The sequence below is a fragment of the Oreochromis niloticus genome, linkage group LG16, assembly GCF_001858045.2.
Source record: "Oreochromis niloticus isolate F11D_XX linkage group LG16, O_niloticus_UMD_NMBU, whole genome shotgun sequence".
Classification (NCBI taxonomy): Eukaryota; Metazoa; Chordata; class Actinopteri; order Cichliformes; family Cichlidae; genus Oreochromis; species Oreochromis niloticus.
The window spans coordinates 28,223,838-28,242,989 of NC_031987.2; the positions used below are offsets into that span (position 1 = coordinate 28,223,838).

The 19,152-nt window shown below is 38.1% G+C and overlaps 2 protein-coding genes across 2 annotated transcripts; both read right to left on the bottom strand.

The window, feature by feature from the left end:
- Window positions 1–987: 987 nt before the first annotated feature.
- vtcn1 (V-set domain containing T cell activation inhibitor 1) lies at window positions 988–5,264 on the bottom strand. The gene is made up of 5 exons (XM_013264967.2): window positions 5,139–5,264; window positions 4,516–4,580; window positions 2,872–3,222; window positions 2,373–2,624; window positions 988–1,950 (listed from the first exon to the last, which is right to left on the bottom strand). The coding sequence occupies exons 1-5, from the start codon at window positions 5,168–5,170 to the stop codon at window positions 1,832–1,834; spliced, it is 819 nt and encodes a 272-aa protein (XP_013120421.1). The 5' UTR covers window positions 5,171–5,264; the 3' UTR covers window positions 988–1,831.
- Window positions 5,265–17,941: 12,677 nt separating this feature from the next.
- On the bottom strand, window positions 17,942–19,060 carry LOC109197544 (uncharacterized). Its single transcript, XM_019352740.2, has 2 exons — window positions 18,619–19,060; window positions 17,942–18,313 (listed from the first exon to the last, which is right to left on the bottom strand). Exons 1-2 carry the CDS (start codon window positions 19,000–19,002, stop codon window positions 17,972–17,974), a joined length of 726 nt encoding a protein of 241 aa, XP_019208285.1. The 5' UTR covers window positions 19,003–19,060; the 3' UTR covers window positions 17,942–17,971.
- Between the last annotated feature and the right edge of the window lie 92 nt (window positions 19,061–19,152).

Sequence of the window (19,152 nt, forward strand, 5' to 3'; positions counted from 1 at the left end):
AAGAAATATTTACGCGTTACCATAGCGACCAGAGAGCACTAAGGGGCGGAGAGGAGAATGTTACTCTTAATGTTGTTGGCGCATTTCAGGAGGACGCTGCTAAAACAGTTACACAATTACACTGTGAATTCGCGTTTATTATTTACTATATACCACAGTTTTTGTCTTGGTTGTATCATTTTTTTTTTGTTGTTGTATTTATCCGCGACACTTTAATGGCCGGTCCGTGGAAATATTGTCGGACATTAAACCGGTCCGTGGCGCAAAAAGTTTGGGGACCGCTGGTTTAAACAGTTGTAAATGACCCGTTGTCCTATAATCTGTGAAACATACGAAATCACCTTTTGGGACAATGGCATCAACACAAAAAGAGCGGGCTGTGTTTACAGCATCGCTCCAGCATTTCTAACAACTGTTTCACTTCCCCTGAAGAAAAACATTAAAGAAGCATAATTACTTAGAAAAGAAGAAGAAGAAACCACATTTATCGCAAAGGAGGAAAAGGGAGAAGAGCAGGTACATAAGACATAAGCAGGTAACAAAAGGCACAAAACCAGCCGGACACCAGACAGATGCATAGATGATACTATAATAATAAGATAATACTAAAAGAAAAAAGCTGATAATACCAAATACTTGAAAAGCAATACAGGATGTGGCTCACTGCATTATGTTGAACTATTGGTTGATTTTTTAGCTTTGTGTTTTCCTTTATGTAAAAGGTTTTTCATCATGAATTGATGCAGAAAACACGTTTGATGGAGGACCTCTGCAGACCAGAGAAATTAAACTGACACCTACCACCAGGGATAAACCTTTTGTGCTGTGGATGTGGAAAGGACCCAAATGCAGACTTCTAATCAGGCAAACTTAGTGTCACTGCAGACAGGAGGACATAATCATCAATTCCCCAGGATTTACTTACAAAGGTTTTAAGTTAAAAAATAAAATTTTAAAGCAACACTATCACCCTTGAGTCACAAAAAGCATTTTTCAAAAATAAAACTTTAATTATTAATTTTTTTAAAATTCCGTCATTAATCAGAGAGTCTCATTGGGGTGAAAATATATTTGTTGAGAGGAATTAGAACAATAAGCATTTATAAAAACATTATCAGATGATGGAAATAGAACAATGGAATAAAGTGAGTATGAATAAACAGCTGCAAACATCACCCTCACAAAATCCAGGAGGAATCTACAGATTTCTGTAGACTGAGGTGTTTAAGGTTTATTTGAAAGGTTCAGAGTACCTGAAACCAGTTCTGCCATGGTTACTGGACACTGTCTGTAGTTTTTAGATTTAAATGAAAGGTGTAAGGTAACTCCAGAGGTAGAGCTTTCTGAATAAATAAAGTGAGTGCTTCTACAATTAGACAGTAAAACTGTCACAGAAAATGTGCTAAAATGTCAATGTTTTACTTGTTTTGTTTCTATATTTCTGTATTTCATTATGTTACATGTCTGCATTAAAGTAAAATTTCAAAGTCAAGATAGCTGAATTTTACTGGCATAATTTGAATGGAACCCTCAGTTCACACACAGTAAATGCATTAGAGGATGTAAAAAATAATATTAAAAGTTAATAGATAAATTATTAAAAACATCCAACACAGAGTTAAATGGCATTACACAACTGCAACACATGCAGTAATAAATTACATTAAAGTAAAGCTACACAATCTTCAAAGAGGACCGCTTTTGTGAATGTCAGTCTTTACTTTGGACATATCCTGAGGTTAAATGCAACACATGCACACACATATGCAGCCAGGGGAAGTAATTAACAGTATTTCTATATGTATTGTGTGTTTTTGTGTACATTAGTGTGTCACAAGGTCACATAATAGATCCAGAGGAAACTGGTCATAATAATGACATAAAGTGATCCAACTGGACGGAATGAAGCAGCACTGAAGGTGAAATAAGTCCTCCATGAAACATCCGAGCCTGAAAACATATGAAAAATAATGAGTTTTTTTAACCTATAATATTATTTGTCTAGCTATATATATATTAATACATATATTTGCTTTTATTTTCTGGTAGATTTGATTAAAATTGAAGAAATATTCCTCTGACTTAGTGTTACACTTCCATAAATAAAAGATACGGGCCAAAGGCCAAAGGATGAATTTTAGGCCTTTATTTTAAATCTTACAGTTTCTTTAATTCAGCTTAATATCTTATTTGTTTTAGCCCAGCTTGTAACACTCATGTCTTTATCCCAACTTTATGTAAAGAGTGTGAGCTGTTAAGACTTTAGAAAGGTTTTTAGAAACATTAAGATGTTGAATCATAATCATTTTGTTGGGTTAGCAGAATCTTTGTAAGTGTTTGGTATCAGGTCCATGTAAAAGTATATAGACTACCTGATATAGTTGCCTCAGAAAGAGCCATCACCAAGCTGTTTTCGATCCTGACGCTGTAGGTGTCACTGACTTGGACCGACAGCAGTGTGCTGAAGATGCTGAATATCCCCTCAGAGTTTCCTGTGAAAGTGGAGCTTCCATTCAGGATGTTCTCAGTTTGGTTTAACCATGAAATGCTTGGTTTTGGGAACCACCTGACTGCCTCGGCAGACAGGGTGCCATTTGAGAAGGTGAAAGTGGGCGCTGAAAAAGCTAATGAGGGAACAAAAAATTGTGAATTAATATTGCAATCAAGAGTGAAGCTTCACTCAGTACTCACATTACTCAGAACAGCACGTTGGTTAAAATTCCCAACATTATAAAAACTAGGAATACCCTTATACCATCTTATTCCAATGTGTTGCAAACCATCCATTAAATACTGCTATACTGTTAATTAATGCCAATAAAGAATGATTAGATAAACACACAATTAATCTTGAAGAGTGGGTCATCCTACCTGCTGTTCTGAGTTGAATGCTGACCTCTCCTCCACCTTTAGAGGAGCTGATGCTGCATGTGTACTTCCCCTCATCGCTGCGTCTCACATTCCTCAGCAGCAGAGACACATTGCCTGTGACTACAGCCTCAGGGAAGAGCTGAGTTCTCCCACTGAACTGTGACGCCTGATTCGTCAGATCCGGAGCTCCGTTCTGATAAAAGTAAACCAGGCCGGTCAGGTCCGTCTTCTTCCAGGTCACTGTCACTTTGTCTTGGGAAGTTTGTGTGTTAAGATAGCAGCTGAGCAGCTGATCCTCACCAAGGTTGGCGACAGGCTTTGTACTGCTGCTTATCACATTGGACTGGGGCTCTGTGGGATGTGGACATTTTATACACATATTATAGACTAGCACATTTGAATTGCAGTATTCTAGTTCCAATTTGTTGACAACTTAACAACCGATTTAAATGATATTTAGTGAAAGTGTTGTTTGCTTTTGGCAGTTATAAAACTTTTAGCAGGATGATTTTAAAGACAGGTTCACATTTTTCTCATTCACATATTCTGAGAGAGGGAGAGACTGTGATTTCAAGAGATAGTTCAGGCAAAGCTATGACTATTTAGGGGTCTGAGTTAGTAAAAGTGATTAAATTCTAAAGATACAGATAGATAGACTGTATATAAAAGATGGTTCTAGCATACAGGTCTAAAAAACAAAGCCAGGGTGGAAATGTCCTATACCTGTCTTCTTTCTACTGACCAGCAGAGGGCAACCATTGTAGCTGTCTAGAAAAGAAATCTACTCACTTGATTTATAACCTCAGTAAATATTTTCCTAATGCCTTTATGGTTTCAGTCAGTGGTTTTATGACTTTATCGTGTTTAGCTTGGAAATTATGGTGCCATTTATAAAAATAACTCACTCAAAGTGCGGTATGTTTTCTACTCTGTGACTGATGACTCACTACTGTATGAGCATGGCGTGTCCTTTGGTTCACAATCAGATCTTTTTTGGCAATCAGTTAAACTAAAAAAAACAAGTCCTTTTTTCAGGTAACAACATTGCGCATATTTAATAGATTTGTAACTTAATAAAACTAACATGCCAATTAATCTAGCTTGAATGCTAGCTAGCTATCAGCTTCACACGTTCTTCTAAAATATAGCCACGCCCACTTTCAAGACATCAACAAGGTGATGGCCAAAATACCAATTTCACAGGTTCATATAGGACAGGATTCCACAGTAAAAACTCAGGCGCACCATGTTTATGAATGAAACTATCAAATGATATTTAAAGTCAGTATTCACTTAATACCATGTTAAACCTGCACCAGTCAAGCATACCTAAACACACATAAACATTTTCTCAAGGAAATGAAACATGAATATAGAGTATATGTGTTACTTGGCTACCAACGTTATGTATCTCAAGTGGAAAGTCAGCCTCACTTACAAATATTTACAGATCATCACACATGCCGATACAAATGAATATTCACAGTTAAACACTGGATGCCGTGCCGTGTTGCTGTCCACATGGACTAACTGTATTTTAGTTAAGACAAACACAGCACGTGGTGAGCACACCCATGTATCACCCCAGGCCTCACAGAGCCATCACTAATGACAAGATGATCCAAACAGATCTGTGGGTCTTACTGGAGAAGGCCAGGGAGAAGAAGAGGATGATGAAGAAGCTAAGTATGACGATGATGACGAGCATGCTGCACAAAAAGAAAAACACAAGTGCAATTGTAATGAAACACATAATATTAGTTTTTGAAGATTAGTTTCATAGCAGTTCTTTAAATAGCTTCTATTACTGTTTCTATAACTGTATGGTTGGGGCATGGCATTGTGTCTTTCGGGTGATGATCGTGATGATCAGGACAAAAAAAACATCGTACTAAGAAAGCTGGAAGCTGGAGATTGTTTTCAGTTCTTCTGTAAATGTTTTCTTTGTGGTTCAAAAATTTTAATATTTTGTCCTTACAGATATTTAAAGGAGAAATATCTCTGACAGAGTGTCAGCAACTTTTATTCTGTAAGGGATCACATATCAAACTAGTTGTGAAGCATACGTTTAATCTTTAATAACATGTTGTTTTATTATAATCTGAACCTTTAAAAGTAATCAGCAACTACAGTTGTCAAATAACATCAAAAGTGTTTTCTTTCTCTACTGGTTCAGTAAAAGCAAACATACCCGGTTACCACTGGAGACACCTAAATATTTTCAAAGTTGAATGACAACAACAAATATTCAAACATCACGGTCGCACCTGTAGAAGATGATTTGTCCGAGGGTGGCCATGGCTCCTGATGAAATCTCTTGAGACGAACAAAAAAGGCAATTATTTATTCTTTATCCACTTTTTATCCAAGTAATATATTTCTGCTGCTGTCTGTCAGCAGCCTGCACAGAACTGTCTGCTCAGCCTCTCTCAGAGCACTTAGAAAATACAATACAACACCATAAGTAAATATTACTTTTAAGGTGTGTTCTTCATTTTGGTTGACAGGTCATCATTGAGCTTGTTTATCTTATCAAAATAAAAGTTCATGTGACTGATTTACAAGAGAAAGAGATTATTTTTGTGATGTTAGTTAAGCTTTTACAAAGTGAAGGGATTACATTCAGAAAAGCATTTTATGACATACAATTTGTTTTTCATGTATATATGTATAGCATGCAGTACCGGCTGCTGCTGGTTAACATTTTATTACAGTAAATGCATAATATGCATACAAGGAAAAAGAGTAGCACCCTGGGCTTGGCAATTTACTCAAGGTGGGCTAAATTTGATCTGTCGAGGAGAAAGAGAACATACGTAACACTTGTTTATTTATGGAAAGGACCAAACATTGTTCACTAAAATAACAACAGAAAAAAGAGATGATGATAATCACTGGTGATTTTTTCGGTATTTCAAAACAGACGATTAGCCTTATTCATACTAATATCTGCTTGGATTGAACTACAGTAGCTTTAGCTCAGCTCAGATCGAAAGAAATGTGGCATGCAACACTTGTGTGACAAAGGAAGAGACTCCCGAGTCCTCTTGACCACTGGAAAATTCTGCCAACCTCAAATGTGTACATCAAACTGAAACTTAAGCACATGTATGTCATATCATATGATCTTATGAAAAAATAAATATTTTCTTTTTCAGTTTTTATTTTAGTTTTTCAAAAGATGTGAGCATGCAACTGTGAAATGTAGAGTTTTTAAACTGTTAAGCCATAAAACAAAATGAAGCACTCAGTTTTTGCTTTGCAGCAAAAACACATATTCTTGGTGCAAGCATTTCACAGTAGATAACTGCAACCAAACCCTGCTTTGTTGACAATCTTTGTTAAAGATTAGTGTTAGAAAGGTGCACATTATGTAAGACGCTTAATGTTATTTTGCTATAAAAATGAATGCTCAAAATGATTAAATTACACAAACATAAATGAAAATATAGAACGCAACCCAAAAACCCTTAATGCAATTCTCTTTATTTATTTCTTCAGTTCTAACAAGCTTGAAAGCTAACAGTTAGCATGTCCACCTTTATTCTTCAACAAAGCCTCAACTGTCTTACCTTAGCATTCTTGTCTTCAGGACTAGTCCTCCATGATTCTGGAAAGATAGACAAACCTCTTGTTTGGAGGCCCTTGGGAGGCCAATCCATGACTGATAGTGCTCCATTGTGAATTTTTCTATCTGCTTTCCAGATATTATTGTATTGTTATGCACGGTGTTACTTGGTGTATTTATTAGGCTGGACTACTGTAATTCATCATTATCTAAAAGTTCTTTGAAAAGCATTCAGTTGATCAAGACTGCTGCAGCGTAAGTACTGACGGGGACTAGAAACAAAGAGCATAATTCTCCCTTCTCTTCATTGGCTCTCTCTTCATTCCAGAACTGGGTTTACATGCAAGGTCTTAAATAACCAGGACCCATCATACCTTAAAGACCACACAGTAATGTATCATTCCAAGAATTTTGCTCTCAGACTGTCAGCTTACCTGTGGTTTCTAGAGTTTCTAAAAGTAAAATGGGAGGCACAACCTTCAGCTTCCAGGCTCCTTTCTTGTGGAAAAAGGTTCAGGTCAAATTCAGGAGACAGACACTCTCTGTAGGTTTAACATTAGGATTAAAGCGTTCCTTTTTGCTAAAGCATAGAATTAAAGCTGGATTAAGTGACCCTGAATCCTCCCTTAGTTTAAACTATCATTTGTTATAGCTTTTTCATCTATAAAAATGTGTAGTTCGTATTTGCATTTCATGTGCACATTTTATTTAGTGAGTTATATATTTATCTGTTAATATAGAAGACGTTTTACAAACCTAAATACACGCATTGTCTTAATGTTCTGATAACTTAAAACTGCATAAAACACGTGTTATAGATTTTGATTAGTTTTTCCCATGTATTCATTACAATATTGCAATTGCTAAATAATTTTGAGTCACCAGAAAACCTCTGAAGATGGCAGGTCTCTGTGCAGTGGCCAGAGTCTGTGGTGTAGAGGGTGAAGAGGAAGGGGGAAAACAGCAAACATGAGAAACACACACTTGTGTTCTTCCATTTGTCATTCTGTTTCTCCCTAGATGGTGTCTGACCTTCTTTCCTGTGCATTTTTGCAGATTTGGTTACCAGTGGAGACACCTAAATATTTTCAAAGTTGAATGACCACACCAAATATTCAAAACCCGTGGTTGAACATGTAGAAAATGATTTTGTCCAAGAACCATTCTCTCTCTTTACTCTACATCTACCTTTTCTCCAAACTGCTGCACAAAACTGTCCAGCAGGCATATACTTAACAACACTAGAAACACTAAGATGGAGTCTAACTCAACAACCACACACCAGTGGGAGCTTCCTCATGCTCTTAAATAGCTCCCCCGATGAGCTTCATCAGCAGCAGGTGGGTGGCATGGTCTTCAGTGGCCAGGCCCCCGAGGAGGGCCACACCCACCTGTCAGAATACCACCGCACACACACGCACATGCCTGCCTATACATACAAACGTGGACATAGCAGCACAGTGCAGCAAAAACACATAATAATAATTGAGTCCACACTGCTCAAGGACCCTGGGTCCCTCATACCCAGGTCCGTGACAAATACATACTTTTAAGGGGTTTCTTCATTTTGGTTGACATGTCATCATCTAGCACTTTTATTTTTTCAAAATAAAAGTTCATGTGACTGATTTACAAGAGAAAGAGGCTAATTTAGTGATGTTAGTTAAGCTTTTACAAAGTGAAAGGATTACATTAGGAGAAGCATTTTTACCACAGTTATGACATACAATATATTTTTTGCTACACAGTACTGGCTGCTGCTGGTTATTTTGTTACAATAAATACATAATGTATATAAAAAGCAACAGAATAGCACCCAAACCAAACGTACATGAGAATATTCGTGACCTCAAGTTGAAGCATACTTGGGTTGTGCAGCAGGACAATGATCCAAAACACACCAGAAAGTCCACCTTAAGAAAAACAAAAAGACAACTTTGGAATGGCCTAGTCTGTGTCCTGACCTGAAACCGACTGAGATTCTATGGCACGACCTTAAAAAGGTGATTAATGCTCGAAAGCCCTCCAAATAAATTTCTGTAAAGATCAGTGAGCCAAAATTACTCCAAGGTGCTGTAAAAGACTCATTACCAGTTATCGCAAATGCTTGATGGCAGTTGTTGCAGCTGAGGGTGCTCCAACTTGTTTTTAGGTTTAGGGGCAATCACTTTTTCACACAAGGCCATGTAGGTTTAGATTTTGTTTTTAACCTAATAATAAACACCTTAATTTAGAAACTGCATTTGTATTGTGTTATCCTTGTCTAATATGATTTGATGAACTGAAAAATGTAAAATTTAAGTGTGACAAACACAAAAAATAGGAAATCAGGAAAGGGGCAAAAACATTTTAACACCCCTGTATGTAACACTTGATTATCCATGCAAATGACCAAACATTGTAAAATAAAATTTAAAAAGAAAGAAAAAGTAAAAAAAAAAGAAAAAAAAAAGAAGACGCTGATGATGTTCTTGGTGATTTTCTGATACTTCAGTCTTATTCCTGCTGTTTTATGCCATTAGATTGGACAGTGACAATTGTTTAGCTTTAGCTCAGCATTTTGAAAGAAATTTGCCAAGCAACACTTGTGTGGGAAAATTGAAGAAGCTACCAATTCCTTTTGACCACTAAAAAAGTCTGCCAACCTTAAATGTGTGAATACAACCTGAACCTAATCACATGTATGTCATATGACATGATATTATGAAACAAGCGATATTTTTTTTTTCAGTTTGTATTTGATTTCCCAAAAGATGTGAGCATCTAGAAAACAGAAAATCTTGATTGTGAAATTTAGAATTTACAACTGTGAAGCCAGAAAATAAAACAAAGTACATAATTTTTGCTGTTTTCCATCAAGCAGAACCCTGGAAGAACTGTTTTTTCCTGCTGTAGAGTGGTGAATGTTACTCCTTTCACCATTTTGGTTTAGAATTCTTCAGACAAACTTCCATCACATCCACCCATCACTTACCCTAATAAACCAGAATTTTAATTTATGATCAATGATGGGATACAGGAATTTCCTACTGCAAAATAAAGTATAAAGAGCCAACAGTATTCACTGCCCAGTGTGTAATAGCAATAGATAAATATTTAAAAAGAAAAAGTAGTCAATCTGGGTTCTGGAGAAAATTCTGACCCAGATGAAGGCCATAGCATGAGTAGTGGTCAGGAAAAAAACAAAAAAGGTATACCGGAGAAAAACCGAACCAATTCTGCTATGCCTGGTGCGCAGAAAAATTATGGTAAAATAGTAAATGGCCTGTATTTGTATAGTGCTTTCTAGTCCCTAAGGACCCCAAAGCGCTTTACACAACCTGTCATCCAACCCATTCACACACTGGTGATGGCAAGCTACATGTAGCCACAGCCACCCTGGGGCGCACTGACAGAGGCGAGGCTGCCGGACACTGGCGCCACTGGCCCTCTGACCACCACCAGTAGGCAACGGGTGAAGTGTCTTGCCCAAGGACACAACAACCGAGACTGTCCAAGCCGGGGCTCGAACCGGCAACCTTCCGATTACAAGGCGAACTCCCAACTCAGCCACGATCGCTCCGTAGGTTTGGTGGTGTGCCGTGTGAAATATGTGCCATAGCTCCAAAAGGTTGGGAAAACCTGGTTTAGGGAACCACCTGACTGCCTCAGCAGACAGGGTGGCATTTGTCTCAGCTGAAAAAGCTGAGACAAATGTGGGAAGTAAAATTCATGAATTCATGCTGCAGTCAAACGTAAAACTTCACTCAATAGTCACGTTGGTCATAGCAATTTCTTTTGGATGAAGTTACCAAAAAAAAAAAATTTGATTGCTGAAAAGTTTTTATTAAATGCCACAAAAACTGTTGTTATAGGTGATTATAAACAGAAAATAAAATACAAAATAGTTAAACACAGTTGCAACAAGAGCACTCAGAGCGTAGGCCACGGATTATACTAAAACTGATATTTTATGCTGATCTCAGCATTGGTAATATGGAAATCTATTGTAGTATATGTATCTTTTTGTCAGTGTGAAGTCTTATAATGACGTTTCAATTAATATAGGAAAGAATGTTTTAGAGCTCAAACAAAGAAAGTACTTATGTCCTCCAGTGACTAATATATTGCTTTAAAATTTGGAGACGATCCAATGGAAACAAAAGTTGTTTTTTTTTCTTGGGACCCTGACCTTTTACCTCTTACCATGAAGCATTACATACTAAAATGGTGTAATTTATTATCTTTACCCATATGATTGGAAGAAAATTGGTAAAAAAAAAAACCCCCAAAAAACAACTTTGGCCTCTATAAGCTGTGTTTAAAAAAAAAAATGAGAGAGTGTGTTAGTTTGTAAAATTTTGTCATGTTTGTGAGGTTGTGGAACATGACACTGACAAAATGAAAAGTGCGTTGTACACCTCTCTCCATGCCCTCGTACCATATATTACTCTTTGTTTTCTTGAAATTATTTTTTAAGGTCAACTTTGACATTGGGGGCTAAAGGTCAAATGCTTAGCCAGCCTAGGTATTCATGCCCCCCAATGCCTAGTAAGTTGTTGTGAATTGAATAAATTCCATATAAAATTTGGGGTAATGCAAAGTTTTTACATATTTTCACATTTGGTGTGACCTAGACCTTAACCCGATGTTCACCAAAATTAAATCAGTTTGAGCTGTTACTGGTATCTATCATCACACAAAATATAAAAATGCTATCTTGAAAACTGTAGTGACAAACTCACAGACAAGCAAATGGAACCAATTACATATTCTGTTTTTTGGGAGGGGAGCATAATATAGAAAATGGCTTTATAGTATAAGTATGCTGCAGTGAAGAATAGATTTCATCACAGAAGTTGTTTTTCTGAAAGTGCTGTAACTAAGTTTAAGGATAACTAACGTTGGAACTAAGTTAGCATCTTCAATGCCCTGTACCAACATAGAGCAGAGCAGCTATCTGAATATTACTCCAGCTGAGATCAGTTATCTTGTTAATAATTTTACTTCCTCACTACGCATGACTCTGGATACTGTAGCTCCTGTGAAAAAGAGAACCTCACATCAGAAGTACCTGACTCCCTGGTATAATTCTCAAACACGTAGCTTAAAGCAGATAACTCGTAAGCTGGAGAGGAAATGGTGTGTCACAAATTTAGAGGATCATCATTTAGCCTGGAGAAATAGTTTGCTGCTTTATAAGAAAGCCCTCCGCAAAGCCAGAACATCTTACTATTCATCACTTATTGAAGAAAATAAGAACAACCCCAGGTTTCTCTTCAGCACTGTAGCCAGGCTGACAAACAGTCAGAGCTCTGTTGAGCCAACCATCCCTTTAACGTTAACTAGTAATGACTTCATGAACTTCTTCACAAATATATATATTTTTATATATATTTTTTTTTTACTATTGATATTCACTTAGAGTCTTTTTCTTCAATTGAGTTAACTTCAATAATTACTTCCTCCAAACCATCAACTTGTCTTTTAGACCCCATTCCTACAAAACTGCTCAAAGAAGTCCTGCCATTAATTAATTCTTCGATCTTAAATATGATCAACCTATCTCTAATAATCGGCTATGTACCACAGGCCTTCAAGGTGGCTGTAGTTAAACCTTTACTTAAAAAGCCATCTCTAGACCCAACTGTCTTAGCTAATTATAGGCCAATCTCCAACCTTCCTTTCATATCAAACATCCTTGAAAGAGTAGTTGTCAAACAGCTAACAGATCATCTGCAGAGGAATGGTTTATTTGAAGAGTTTCAGTCAGGTTTCAGAGCTCAGCACAGCACAGAAACAGCTTTAGTGAAGGTTACAAATGATCTTCTTATGGCCTCTGACAGTGGACTCATCTCTGTGCTTGTCCTGCTAGACCTCAGTGCAGCGTTCGATACTGTTGATCATAATATCCTATTAGAGCGATTAGAACATGCTGTAGGTATTACAGGTACTGTGCTGCAGTGGTTTGTATCATATCTATCTAATAGAGTCCAGTTTGTACATGTAAATGGAGAGTCCTCTTCACACATTAAGGTCTATTATGGTGTTCCACAGGGTTCAGTGCTAGGACCAATTCTGTTTACATTATACATGCTTCCCTTAGGCAGCATCATTAGAAGACATAGTATACATTTTCACTGCTATGCAGATGACACGCAGCTCTATCTATCCATGAAGCCAGGTAACACACACCAATTAGTTAAACTGCAGGAATGTCTTAAAGACATAAAGACCTGGATGGCCGCTAACTTTCTGCTTCTTAATTCAGATAAAACTGAGGTTATTGTACTCGGCCCTGAAAATCTTAGAAATATGGTATCTAAGCAGATTCTTACTCTGGATGGCATTACCTTGGCCTCCAGTAGCACTGTGAAGAACCTTGGAGTCATTTTTGACCAAGATATGCCCTTCAGTGCACATATTAAACAAATATGTAAGACTGCTTTCTTCCGTTTGTGCAACATCTCTAAAATGAAAAATATCCTGTCTCAGAGTGACGCTGAAAAACTAGTTCATGCATTTATTACTTCCAGGCTGGACTACTGTAATTCATTATTATCAGGAAGTCCTAAAACCTCCCTGAAAAGTCTTCAGTTAATTCAAAATGCTGCAGCAAGAGTCCTGACAGGGACTAGAAAGAGAGAGCAGATTTCTCCTGTTTTGGCTTCCCTTCATTGGCTTCCTGTTAAATCCAGAATTGAATTCAAAATCCTGCTCCTCACATACAAGGTCTTAAATAATCAGGCCCCATCTTATCTTAATGACCTTGTAGTACCATATCACCCTATTAGAGCACTTCGCTCTCGCTCTGCAGGCCTACTTGTTGTTCCTAGAGTATTTAAAAGTAGAATGGGAGGCAGAGCCTTCAGTTTTCAGGCCCCTCTTCTGTGGAACCAGCTTCCAGTTTGGATTCAGGAGACAGACACTATCTCTACTTTCAAGATTAGGCTTCAAACTTTCCTTTTTGCTAAAGCATATAGTTAGGGCTGGAGCAGGTGACCCTGAATCCTCCCTTAGTTATGCTGCAATAGACGTAGGCTGCCGGGGATTCCCATGATGCATTGAGTTTTTCCTTTCCAGTCACCTTTCTCACTCACGTATAGCTGTGTCCCAAAACGTCGGCTGCATCCTCCGGAGGCCGCATTTGAAGGCCGATTACGTCACAGCCAGGCGACGAAGGCTGTCCCAATTCGTCGACTCCTTCAAATGCGGCCGACAAATGCGTCCTTCATTTCCCCGAATTTGAAGGATGGGTCGGGTGTGTCCTTCGTGGCCCACCATATCCCAGAATTCATAGCGCGGCCCAGCCAAATTTCAGCTGCCAACAATGGCGGCCGCTACTAAGTTTTAAAATTAGTCTTATTAATCTTTCTGGGTCACAAAATAAACTTTTAACATATTTTCAAGCGAGAAAGTAGGTGTGTAAATTACAAATATCTGCTTGGTTTATCAAGACATCGCATATTTGCAAAAGTGCGCCGACGTTTTCGGAGACGTCTGTTACCCACCTGCTCGATAGCAAGCCGGGGGGTTCAATGGTCACTCCAGCCGGCGAGAGCAGCGGACTCCCGGCTTCATCGTTTTCAGACCCCCGCTCTTTTGCTAGTCAGGTTAAACATGATATACAAGTCACTCGGATAACTTAAAAATGTAATTGTTTGGCTTTTTTCAGTGTTTTATTTGTTCTGGAGTAAATCGGGTTGGCTGAGATCAAAGTTATTAGATTATTAGATTACATAAAACTTTATTAATCCATCGGGTGGGTTTCTCCGGGATTTTCACACAGCTGAATAAACGTCAAACAGAAAACTGATTAAACCGAAGTGTGAGACGGTCGAGAATTTACGCCAGTGTCCTGTTATATTTTAGATAGCAAGGAGCAAACAGCCGAATTTATTAAACTCCACCGAGACAGCGGTGACGCAAATCTGAAGGCTAGACCGTCCCATTTCACAGCCTCGCACTTCCGGCCTTCTTGGTCTTCGAAGGACCCGGCCCACGTAGACCGCGAAGGCCGGATCCTCTGGAGGATGCAGCCGACGTTTTGGGACACAGCTACAGTGGTTCCCAAACTTTTTTTGCCAGGCCCCCCTTTTTTTACAAGAAAAATGTTCGCGCCCCCCACCACCACCCCCTGCACAAACACATCCTCCAAACACACACCCATATTTTGTTTACAAACTCCATTGCTGTTTATTTCACACCTCAAACATTTAGTAAACAATTAAGCAAATACAAGTAAACGGCAATAAATTACAGGTAGTAATAAAATATACTACTAACTCTTTTACGCTACGTCCACACCTACACGGGTATTTTTTGAAAACGCAGCTGTTTCTATGCGTTTGGGCCTTTCGTCAACACGTAAACGGCGTTGCGATTCACCGAAAACGGAGATTATTTAAAACTCCTTTTTTGCGTTTACGTGTGGACGAAGATTACAAAGTTCGTCACGCAACGTCAAAGGTATGTGCCTCTTTTCACGTCACGCTGTGCGCCACGTTATTGTTTACATGAGATGAATTGCAGAATGGCAGATAGACAAAATACTGTTACTGTTAATCTGACTTCAGGTTTTACACGCTTACATACACACGCAGTTACTGTCCCTCCATTTAGAAAGGCAGAGGCGTCACAGTGTGATTATTTTACATGTAGTTGTTTTTTTTCCTGTGTAATAATATTCAACATTGCTGTCAATACATTTTTCAAAAAATGCCTCTCTGTGCAAAATGGGTTTAAACACATAAACAGCTGTGGGATACTGTTTGTCCGTGATTTGAACAGGGGGAACAAATTACGGCAGGATCAGCCTGATATTATTTGTATCCCACTGTAACTTTACTGCATTTACTGTTTGTCCGTGATTTGGAGAGCCCAGCGGTGCTCCCGACGCAGGGAAACTAATTTTGCAGGGGAGACCTACCTCGGCACTTGTGCAGGTGAAGCCAAAGGGAAGATATGCTTCACCATATTTTCCTGTCTTTGGCTTGGAAGGAAGTTGGTTTGGAAACATATTTGGCGATGCTTCATCTCCTGCTTTGCGTTTATGTGGGAGCCCCGTCAAAAACCTGTCCACAGTGTCCAAGCACTCTTTTTTTTTTTTTCTTTTCATACCGTGCCCCCCCTGCAATGGCTCTGCGCCCCCCCTAGGGGGCGGGCCCCACACTTTGGGAACCTCTGTGTTAATAGACCTCTCTGTATTGAATCATACCTGTTATTAATCTCTGTCTCTCTTCCACAGCATGTCTTTATCCTGTTTTCCTTCTCTCACCCCAACCGGTCGCAGCAGATGGCCCTGCCCCTCCCTGAGCCTGGTTCTGCTGGAGGTTTCTTCCTGTTAAAAGGGAGTTTTTCCTTCCCACTGTCGCCAAAGTGCTTGCTCATAGGGGGTCATATGATTGTTGGGTTTTTCTCTGTATCTATTATTGTACGATCTACTGTACAGTATAAAGCGCCTTGAGGCGACTGTTGTTGTGATTTGGCGCTATATAAATAAAATTGAATTGAACTGTGTCGTCTTTACAATACCTCCACATCACAATATTTAGTTAACACAACATAAAACACCTTTCAGCTTTTCATGTGTTTTGAAACTGTTTTTTTGGAGACCTGGAATATGTCTCGCTCCCATTTCTTTTGTTGCATGTTGAAGCTCTACTTGGAACCTTGTTAAGATCCAACCATGCAAAATATGATTTTGGTCCATTTTTCAAGTGGTCTTAAACTTTTGATCTGGAGTGTATATGGCCTCTGACGTCACTTTTACATTTCACATCTGCCTCTCTTTCGATTTAACTCCAAACATGTTGTATCTTTGCAAATGAGTTTAGGTGGAGAATGCTGGAAGACAGAATTCACAAAATCCTTTCCAGTGGACATTCCTCTCCATTGCTTCTTTATACTAAGTGCCAGAGGTCAGAGGAGAATGTCAATTAGGCAAAAATAACTCTAATTATTATTTGTTACCACCAACCTGTGTGGCTCTGACCCTAGTGTAACATCTACTGATAGCTATTTCCAACAGGATAATGTGTCATGTCACAAAACATCTTAAAACTCTATTCTCTTGAGGATGACAAAAAGAGGCTATTCGTGCTTAAATGGTCTCCACAGTCACCAGATCTCAGTCCAATACCTTCGGATTAGAGATGTGCAGCTTGCTGAATTTGCAGCAACTGTGTGATGCTGTCATGACAACAAATGTCATGACAAAAGTCAGTTCTGATTGAAAACCAGTCCAACTCACTACTAGCAATGTGTACTTAACGAAGTGGACATTGTCTGTTATGAACTAAAGTGATACCAGTTGATAAACTTCCTGATCGGGACTTTCTTTGAGAATCAAATGATTAATAAGATTATATATAAGATTATAAGATTTTAATAAAATTATATCTTTAACTACAGTGCTAGTTGGCTTGACAAATGGCTGGAACCCTAGCAAAACATTGGATTTTAGTACATCTCCAAAGCATCTGAGGATTTTGTGTAGAAGAGGGAAAGGAAAGCTGTTAAATGTGCTGTTATGATAGTGAGACAAAGGTCACTTTTACATCTTCCTTAGCTTGGAATATGAATAGGATTTCTTTCTATTTTGCAGTCATAAATCTGTGGACTTTGTTTACCTTTGCTATGTCTGCCACTGGGAGGATCTTTCCTGGGGTAATACCTTTCCTGCTGCTGTTTCTTGTTCCTCAGTTGAGCACCCTCTATTCAAAAGCTGGAGGTTGCAGTGGTGCCCTGCTAGATTGTAATTACCACCAGCCGCCCACACCTTACCCCCATGCCTCAGTCCACCTTTCCCTCAAGTAATGCAGGACTCATTAAACTGACCACATTTTGGCCGTTTCCCTCTGATAGCTTGTTAACTCCCTGTGTCCTCATTGATAGACTCAATGAGTTTGCATGGGGCAATGTGTTTCCTTGGGCCCCTTCCCTTCTAGCTCTCATCTTGTTTTGTTAATAAACTTTCCAAAGCTGTCTGCTGCTTTTCGGGTCATTTCACTGGGTCTATATTCAGCCTTATTAGGGCACCTCCAGTTCTAGTACATTTTTTAGTTGTCTGAAATGCAGTTTTTATAAGGTTAAAGGCTTCTTTGCCTTTGAACTCCACTACAAAGAATCTGGTATTTCATATATGGTTTTCATAGTGCCATATTTTTTCGTCAGGCCTTTCAGTTTAGCAATATTTATCTACACAACACAGCATTTTGTACAATAACTGTGTGAAATAGTGTAAAATCAAACTTTAAAAGATAAATAGAAAATAAAATAAATAAAATGTAAAATAAAATGATTTTTATTGTCATATTTGCTGTCAGAAATGTACAATAATGTTAATGAAAAGACCAATTAATCTGAGATAGTAAGAACAAAATGGTAAAGCAGCTTAAATATAAAAAGACAAACAACCATATATACTACATTTGGAGAGTTATTGTAAATTAACAGATGGTATCCGAACAAAGGAGATATATTACAAAAAAAATAATTAAAAAAAATATTGATTTGCGCTGTCATGTGTCCTGTCCAACTTGATCCCTTCCATTACACTGCTGATTCACATTTTTCATTTTCCATCAAGTAGAAATCTGAGGCAGAAATGATCTTCCAAGTATCAGAAATGTCAACATCTTCTTCATTTTGTTCCATCAGTTCATGTCTCCTTATATTCTGAAGGTAGAGCTTACAGATTATTTTAGCCTTTTGTGCTGCTATGTTTTTCAGCTTTTGATTCATAAGGCTGCTGACTTCCTCTGCCAGAAGATCTTCATAAACCACGCTGTAGTAAGGAGGACAACACTGGTGTCTTGATCTACAAAAAGCTCTTCGCATTTCATAGATGCTCCAAACAAACACAAAACCAAAGATGACATAAAGGGCATAGTCCTAGAAAGAAAAATGAGATCCTTTTTATACATAAAATACTCGTATAAAAACTCTAATTCTTTTTATCACTTTTACCATTGGAGTATTGATATCACCAGTATATCCAGGATATAAGCAGCATGGCTATCAAAGTTGATTTATTTACATTAAATACATCTTTATAATTCTTTATGTGGTAAAGGATTTTATTTTTATTCCATTAAGCCATAATAACGTGTAAGAAATAAATATACAACTTTATTTTAGTTTTATTTTATAGTTATTTTAATTTAGATAACCCAGTTCATTAATGGATTGTTACTCACATTTGAATCCTTCATGTATTTGTGTTGAATGCGTTGCTCCTCATAGGTAAAATTTGCTTTGCATGGGATTCCAGTCTGATTCAGGTTGAGATTTGTCATCAGGCAAAAGTACCAGTCTCCATCAAACAGAACAGAGGCTATCCATATAGCAGCCAGACTGACATACTTAAAAATTGACGTAGCAACACAGCCTCCGAAACTTCTGGTGTAGCCCTCACAAGTTAAACAATGCATGCTATAAAAAACCTTTCTTAGCTGAAAAGGCTCAAGAATGTTGACAACAAACATGAGGATGAAAGGTGGGAGGACCAGGTACAGTACACCATTTACATGTAGTCCTGGTATGCAAGAGCATAAGAAATGCATGTCAAAAATGTACTGCATGATGTAAAAAATGACTATCACCAAGAAAAAACTCACAGCATTTCTTAGTATTTCAAACATTCTTAGAGTAAAATCAAAACCGAGAGGCATGCTGACTGAAATGAGTATCAGATGGAAGACTAATAGGTAAAGTTTAAGTTGTTGTAAGGC

Bases quoted from the DNA above. Each gene is read 5' to 3' on its own strand.
- vtcn1 (XM_013264967.2), bottom strand. From the start codon at position 5,170: ATGGCCACCCTCGGACAAATCATCTTCTACAG. The intron at 2,625-2,871 runs GTAGGATGACCC...TTCCCTCATTAG, and splicing joins CATTCAACTCAGAACAGCAG to CTTTTTCAGCGCCCACTTTC. The intron at 1,951-2,372 runs GTAGTCTATATA...ATATGTTTTCAG, and splicing joins TTCTGAGGCAACTATATCAG to GCTCGGATGTTTCATGGAGG.
- LOC109197544 (XM_019352740.2), bottom strand. From the start codon at position 19,002: ATGCAGTACATTTTTGACATGCATTTCTTATGCTCTTGCATACCAGGA. The intron at 18,314-18,618 runs GTGAGTAACAAT...TTTTCTTTCTAG, and splicing joins AATACATGAAGGATTCAAAT to GACTATGCCCTTTATGTCAT.